Source organism: Thunnus thynnus, chromosome 1 (assembly GCF_963924715.1).
Source record: "Thunnus thynnus chromosome 1, fThuThy2.1, whole genome shotgun sequence".
Classification (NCBI taxonomy): Eukaryota; Metazoa; Chordata; class Actinopteri; order Scombriformes; family Scombridae; genus Thunnus; species Thunnus thynnus.
Genome location: NC_089517.1, coordinates 38,916,481 through 38,924,533, shown reverse-complemented (window position 1 = coordinate 38,924,533; position 8,053 = coordinate 38,916,481). Strand labels below are relative to the sequence as shown.

The 8,053-nt window shown below is 44.5% G+C and overlaps 1 protein-coding gene across 1 annotated transcript; it reads left to right on the top strand.

Annotated features, from left to right (window-relative positions):
* Positions 1-4,323: 4,323 nt before the first annotated feature.
* On the top strand, positions 4,324-7,744 carry tlnrd1 (talin rod domain containing 1). The gene has a single exon (XM_067597758.1). It carries the CDS (start codon positions 6,045-6,047, stop codon positions 7,107-7,109), a length of 1,065 nt encoding a protein of 354 aa, XP_067453859.1. The 5' UTR covers positions 4,324-6,044; the 3' UTR covers positions 7,110-7,744.
* The last annotated feature ends 309 nt before the right edge of the window (positions 7,745-8,053 follow it).

Sequence of the window (8,053 nt, the reverse complement as noted above, 5' to 3'; positions counted from 1 at the left end):
CTCTCAGCTCTTCCCCTTCAACTCTTATGATTGGGTACCATCCACATTTGTATTTAGTGATTTGATGATGACTTGGATATCATTATTCCCAGCAGTTACAGGATTCAGATTTAACCGCCCATTACAAAAAAAACAAAACAACAAAGAAAAAAAAATGCAGTATGAGGTTGTGGAGCAGTGTTAGGAAGGAATTATTTATCGCTGCAAGAGTGTCATTTCAAATTCCCCTGCAGCAATGCCCACATAAAATCGACTGTAGGCAAAATAACTATCACTTAGTCAACATTGCGAGTATAGGCTAAATGTAGGCATATATTTTACTAAATTATGTACTTCTTACCATGTAATAATAAATAAATCTGCCACTACTTTTTCCATTTAAATGAGGCAATAACTGCCAGATTGACTGGTGTGAAACTCACACATTGCCCAGGCTATATCTATAAGAATATGAGTTTTTAATGTCATTTTCTCTTCCTGTACAGTTTGCTCAACCCAGTGGTGAGGGGAAGACCTGAAACTCCAGCCCTCTTTCCAGCTGTGCTGCTACTGTGTGATCTGTGAGATCCAGGCCGGTGGCGTTGGAAAATGCATTTCTTCCCACTGACTTCTCCCAAACATGCAGCAGGTGTATCAGGTCATGTACATAATCCTATAGTGAGGATCTGTGTGTTTTTTGAGCACTGATAACACCAGTAGTCGATGAGCATGTGAAACACTGGGGGTAATTAGTGATGTTAAAGATGCCAGAGTAAACAAAGCAACATCCAGCATTAATATAATAATAAAGCTATTAAACACTAGCCATAGATAGCCACCCTAAATAAGTTCTTTTATTCGGGTACAGTATGTAATGTTGATGTACTTATATTTGGGCATTTCCATTTCAAGTTAGGCTTACTTTTACTTGCCTCATAGAAGTAAATATATTTTACTCCTCTACATTTATCTGACAAGTCCATTTACAGGCACTTTTATTTTTGATACTTCAGTATATCTTGCAGCTCACATTTACATAATTTTATTTCCGGCTATAATTTTGAATAAAAGACTTGTGTTTGAGTATTTTTTCACTGTGGTATTCCTACTTTTGACTTAATGAAAACATCTGAATAACCCTTGCAGCAGTGCCTACAGCAGCTTGTAAAGATACAGCTGATTGTAACTGTTTCTTAAGGGTGAAGTCAGAGATTCAATACACTTTTTGTCAAATTCAGTGAATATCTGCTCACTGTCCACTGGCTGTACCTTCTTTGTGTGCGCTGAAAAAAATCTGGTGTTCATACACAGCACTGGCTCTGTAAATGGGCATGTAAACACAGCAGCTCGGAGTGAACCACACAACACTACTCCAGCCAATCAGCAGGGGGCGCCCGTGCTCGTGCACAGTACGGGTCATCAGAGCAGCTGTCTGTGTGAGGACATGACAGTCTCCTGTCTCCAGCACCCATTGAATGATGCGGGATGGCTGGTGAACTGGAGAGAGAGGCTGTGGCCGATTCACACAGAAAGTGTTTTCTCATGGAACAGATACACTTCCATTTTATTAAATGTATCAATCCACACTGAACCTGAGTCTCACAGAGACCCCCCCCCGAGTCTGTTCCTGTCGCATTTAATGAAGCGTAATCTGAGCAATCAGCTGTTCAAATCACACAAATATCTCGCTGTATATATGTTTTCAACTTATTAACTGTGTCAATGAATCAATAAATACAAACAGTCAATTTCTTCCCGTGGAGCCGACATATAAACTATTTTGGTTCAGTAAGTTTCTGCTGTCAGTCAGCCTGGTGAAGGCAATTTGTCCCACTGCTGTCTTCTCAGCTCCCCAGGAGCTGCAGCTGACAGATGGCTGCTTCTGTGGACAGAGACGCTGAACGCTGGTCGAGTGAGAAGTGGAGAGGCCGCAGAGAGGCGGAGGGTGTGGATGGACTGTTGTGCTCACAAGACCAATTTTTTTTCTGCTTGTGTGTGAGAGGAACAGAAGTGAGCACATGAAGACAAAAAAGCCACTTCCCACTGTAAAGAAATTACCCAGATGAAAACAAACTGTGCACGCTCTATGGACTCCATGCACTCATAGAGCATGCTCACTACAGACTCCCACCAGCTGAGACAGCTAACTTCCAGTTTAGCCCTCCAGCTAACTTGGATGTGGTGAATGTGGATAAAACAATTCAATTGTGCAGCTCTTCTAGACTTTTGAAATGTGATTGGACCAAACAGATCAAATTCTGATAGTGAGATGAGTCATTGTGCAGGGTTTGTGATGCTCAAAAAAAATGTATCCACCATTTTACAGTCGCTCCTTTTCCCATGATTGTGTGTAGGAAAAATGCTTTTTGGAGCCTGTTGGACCGGAAGTTGTAATTCCACGGTTGGCCACTGTGTCAAAAGGTGTTTCTCAATCTGTATTATACAACACGTAGTTCTGACCAAGTAATCTAATTGGTCAACTAGACATTTAGAACGTGCTAAAATCAGCATGACAGCACATCTAGCCGTGCTCAAATGATAAAAGCCTCATCACTAAAAATATTACTCTGCCATTCATTAGAACTACAGACTGTGACGTTGCGCTATCTACAAGAGTCACTTCTGGGTAGAGGACTGGTGGTTAATTCGAATTGGGGAGATATGTGAACTTGGAAAACTTTTTTTTTCTGTTGTCATTTTCAGCCATAACTGTAAGGTTTAAAGATATATAGTTAAACATGGTGGTTCGAACTATCTGACATTTCTGTTGGCTTTATTTTATGTACTGTGTTGCTTTGCTAGTGTCTTTCGTTTGTTTTGTTTTGTGGGGAGGATCTGCGGTGAAAACCTGGAGCGGAGTTTTGAGTTGTCTTTCTTTTCTGTTTGTGAAACTTGATTGAACTGAACTGATTAGGGGTTGTGGGGAAAACAAAACAGAACCTTTGCCGAGTGGATTGAACTCTGAGACTGTGGGACAACACACACACCCTCACACACACACAAATCCCGGACCCTTCTTCATTCTTCATCGTTATCTTGCACTCCCATACACAGCAAAACTTAACCATTTTCCCTTCAGTTGAGAGTATATCTTAGCTTCCACTCCCACATCCTCCATCAGCTGTGCTGGTGCTACGGTGCTACTAATGTCTGTGGAGTTTGTGGACATAGTAGCTACATCTGTCCATGGAAAAATATTTTTTTTCTGTGGATATCTTAGTTACAACAAGATTGAGCTAGCAAAGCAGTTTTGTGTTTATATGTGAGGTATTTATTCAGTTTGGGTAATGCCACGATATCCAGAAAGCATTAGCTGAAGTTGTCTGGCTGAGTCAGCAGGGACTAGAAATCGTCTCTGTTGCTAGGTCGTTACTAAAGGTCGGCCTACTTGCTAGAGTAGTTTACTAGGTTTTATTACAAAGGATTCTACTGACATGAGTGATTGTTTTCCAGGTATTAGTATGTATTTCCATGGAAACTGAGATGAGCTGAGCTGGTACTGTCATCAAGTACTCTGCTGTTCCAACTGCAGAATGACCGTACTGCATCCTCCCGTTCCCGGGAGTTTGTACTCCTAAGTCAAACTTCCAAATCCAAACTAGCAAGTAAGCAAGTCCGAACTTGGCATACTTGGTATTGAGAAACACCTAAATTGTCTCCAAAGCCTGCGCTCTTCCTGGGGACTTGTGTTGCCTTGGCAATGTGAGTCCATGAATTTGGGGGGCGGAGCTTCTGTTCGGGTGTTTAGTTCAAATCATGGATGTATTATAAGAGCTGGATACCAGACTAAAAATGGCGCCCATTCAGTGCTATAGGAATTGCTCGGCTGGCGCATATGCCAAAAAAAGTTTCTAGGTTTGCTTCCACATTGTGCGGCCCACTGAATATGTGCAGTAGTGTTTCCCCCGCTGGCCTCACCCACGAGTTCCCGCTCAGCCCATAGACATTACATTGTGATGATGTCAAATATTTTTAAATCGCTTTTCTCAGCTTGAGGAAAGTTCTACAAATATAAAACCTCCATGGATCAAAAGTTCATGATAGAAATAGTAATAATTGATCTGGTTTGCAGTTTGAGGTGTCCTGTCAACAGTTTTACAAAAGTCTCTTTTACAATGGTGGTCTATGGGGAGAATGCCTTTTGGGCCGCAGGGGGATTTTTCACTGCAATACCGCGAGTGACCACTGGGAAAAACAGGCTGCAAGGCTAAGCAGCGGCACCCTATCCAGCTCTTATTATACATCCATGGTTCAAATATCAACAATCTTCCTTTAAAATGACTGACTCTACCTTTAAACCAAACTGCGCGCTGAATCAGTGCCTTTATTTTGAAAAGACCGACGCGGATCACGTGACGCAGCAGGGAGGCGGAGGTCTGTCTGTCTCATGGCAGCGGAGCAGCCAGTCCTGAAAGGAAAAGCAGTCGTAAAATTCTTCGGAGCTCTCTGACTATCGTGTAACTAGACTCTTCCCCGCGACGTGGTTCATGTGAGCCTGCAGCTAGTTCACAGACATGATGGAAAGTTCATTTTAAAGCGAAGGGCTCCTCGTGTTGGTGTGTTGCTACAACTTCGCTCAGTCCAGCCGCCGTTCCGCCGCGACCACACCCTCCCTGCTTCCTCATAGTACTGCAGCGGGAGCGCGCAGCGCGGCTTTGAATCTCTGGGAATAACGGCCGCTTCTCCCAGCTGCGCTTACGGTTTCGGGACCGCAGAGTCAGCTAAAACAAGTGAGTTAAATGTTCGGGGACCACCGACCGGTATGGATATGAGTAGCGAGTCCCCACACAGGATATGCGGGGCTACACACTCTCTGGTCCCGAGTTAAGACGCGGAGGAGGAGGAGGTGGTGGGGGGCGGACAGACGGACGATGCATATGGAGTCGAAGCGACCGGAGCAACTGCTAGCTTCTAATCCAGGGCTCTGTTTGAAAAAGAAGAGGTTGAAAGTGGATTGAGTGGCTTGTGTTGTTGGGCAGTCGCCCTTTCGGTGGATTTTACTTGGGAAGGACTCATGAAATGATGGTGCCGGAGGGAAACACAACTCTTCCCGCTGTCCAGAAGAGCTGCCCGGGTGGTGCCCTGTTTGTAACCAGCATGAGTACGCCAGGCCGGTCAAACTCATTGGGAACAAGTCGGACAAGATCTCGGTGCTGTTACAGGCTACTTGCTCTCTTGCGAGTGGACACAAAATGATATCCTATTGATTACAGTCAAAAAAGACTCAAAAAAAGGCATCTACTAAATGTTGAGGTGTTTTCTTGGTTATAGTCACAGATAGATTCTCAGTAAAGGCATCTAACATTACTAAAATAGCACAGAGGCAGTTCAGCAAATGTAATTCCAATTGGGAATGTGCTATTATTATTATTATTATTATTATTATTATTAAGATAAGGAGGTTTTGACATTATTTTTATAAATCTCAATCTGCACTTTGCCTTGTAGAAGGCACCTTGGCGGCACTGCAGTTTGTGTGTGATTTCTTTTTTAATTCAACAACCTGTGAATTCTTCTGTTCCACAAAAACTTGGGACTCTAATAAGAATATTGACTTTTGAATTATGTTGTTCAGGGCATTTAAATTAATGTGTCAAGATAAGAGCATATAGCTTGTTACACTGATTACTCAGAAGTTTTTTTTGGATTTGACTATGTAATATTGTAACATTATTAATAATCAAGGTTAATCATTCTGGGAATATGGTCATAGTGTAGGACTTTTATTATGACAGAATACAGAAACACACCAATTAACAATGGGGAAGTCATTCCAATAATGCAGTAATTTAATTTTGCTCTTACTTCATGTTTACATTGAGATTACATGTCCTGTGTGTCAACATATAATGTACAGTTTATCCATACTCTGAAGGAATATAAGGAAGACTGTTTGGCCAGTTGTTATTTAAAAGATTTTTAAACACAGTGAGCTGAGGCTTATCTTGGAAATGTCTTAAACAGTACAATGCAGTGTGCAGCAGTAGAAAACTATAAATAACTGAACCCCTCCAGAAGAGCAGTTTGACCCTCTCTCCACCCCCTCCTCCCCTCGCCTCCTTATTATGGCTAGTGGTGGCTCTGGCAAATCGGCTAGCGAGGGACCAGCCAGCACACCCGGTGGCAGTTTGCAGCAGAGGAAGCGGCTCTCCTCCGTCTGTGACACATGTAAGGGCAAGATGCAGCTGGTGGCTGACCTCCTCCTGCTTTCCAGCGAGACCAGGCCAGTCATGACGTCTGAAGGTGTGGCAGTGGCTGACACTTTTGACCAGTGCCGTGACACGGTCATTGCTAGGACTAAAGAGCTCTCCATTCTCACCCACGACATCCAGAGCCAGCTCAACATGGGCCGCTTCACCGAGGTGGGGGACCGCCTGTTGGAGATGGCTGATCTGGTGGTCTCTTTGACCGAATGCTCGGCCCACGCTGCTTACCTAGCAGCGGTGGAGACCGCCGGATCTCAGCCCTGCTTGCCGGGTCTGGTGGACCGCTACAAGGTGACTCGCTGCAGGCATGAGGTGGAGCAGAGCTGCGGCGTCCTCCGAGTCACGCCCCTGTCAGACCTCACCCCCCAGCTCCTCCTCGAGCTCTCTCAGAACATCTCCACCAACCTCAAGACTCTGACAGACATCTCGTCGCTGGCCAGCGAGAGGTCCAGGGACCGCTTTGCGAAGGAGCAGTTCAAGCTGAGCGTTAAGAGCATGAGCACGAGCGGCACTGCCTTCCTGGCTTGTGTCAAAGAGGTGAAAACCCAGCCCAGTGAGCTGACTAGGAACCGCTGCGTCCTCTTCAGTGTCGCTCTGGTCCAGGCTGTCAGCGCCCTAGTCGGGTTTGCTACAGAGCCTCAGTTCCTGGGAAGAGCTGCGAGTATCTCCACTGACGGGAAGGGGGTACAGACTGCGGTTTTAGGGGGGGCCATGAGTGTGGTTTCAGCCTGTGTCCTCCTCACTCAGGGCCTCAGGGACGTTGCACAGCATCCCGAGAGCAGCTCCAAAATGGCGGACTACCGGGAGCGTCTGCGTAACTCGGCGTGTGCTGTATCAGACGGCTGCACTCTGCTCACTCAGGCACTCAGAGAACGCTCCTCTCCAAGGACTCTGCCGCCAGTCAACTCTCATTCTGTGAATTAGTTCAGGAAGAGGCAACATGATCTCGAGTCCCCGTCTGTCCTTTTCCGATGTACCAAAGAGACTCACTTGGGTTATCCCTGCTCATCAGGTTTAGAGTCAGAGTAACATCAGAGGAAGGCTGTCTGCAGGTCTGCCCGGGTGGTTGAAGTGTGTTAAAATGTTAGAGGAGCACTAAAACAACGGCTACAGGGGTTTTGTGTCGCGCTGGATGTGACTCAAACCTCGTTAAACAGACCGCTTCACCGCTCCGGGTCTGACCTGGGCTCAGCTGACAGACCCGCTTGTCACCAACAGACAGCAGCCTTCAAACCTGAAAAGTTTACCTCAGTTTTCAGCTCTGGTGAAAACACCAGCCTTGATGATGGATGTAGCCTCGCTGTGTGAACCTATGGTTGGCTGACCTGCTTGAGTACATGTGCTTTGTGAGATTGGGAAGAGTGATGAGTGTCTCAATGCTTGTTTTTGTTTTTGGTTTTTTTTTTTCTCAATGTGTGTGAATTCTTAATTGGTAAAAGCTGCTGTGAGTGTGTGCCATAGGTTTTACACTATTTACCAGACTCCCATAGTATTTTAATGTGTTTTGATCATGCATGTAATGGAGTATTTATTTCAACTATTAAAAATGTTGTTTCTGATATGCTGTTGTTGGGCTAATGTGCTTTAAAAAGCCAAATTGATTGAAAGGGTCACTTAAACTACAAAAAACGTCTTTTATTGCTCCCAAGTTCTAGTCTTATTCATCTAGATAAGGAGATATCTGATGTCTGCCTCCAACCAAATACAGCAGAGTTAATGGAGTTTAGTTTGTGGTGCTCAAAAATATGGTACCACTGTGTGTGTTACGGGTTATATAACATGTAACTAATGACTTTTTTAGGGCTTAATAAATCATTTACTTTATAGATTAATTATAATGAATTACTAAGAACAGCATTTGGGTTGGC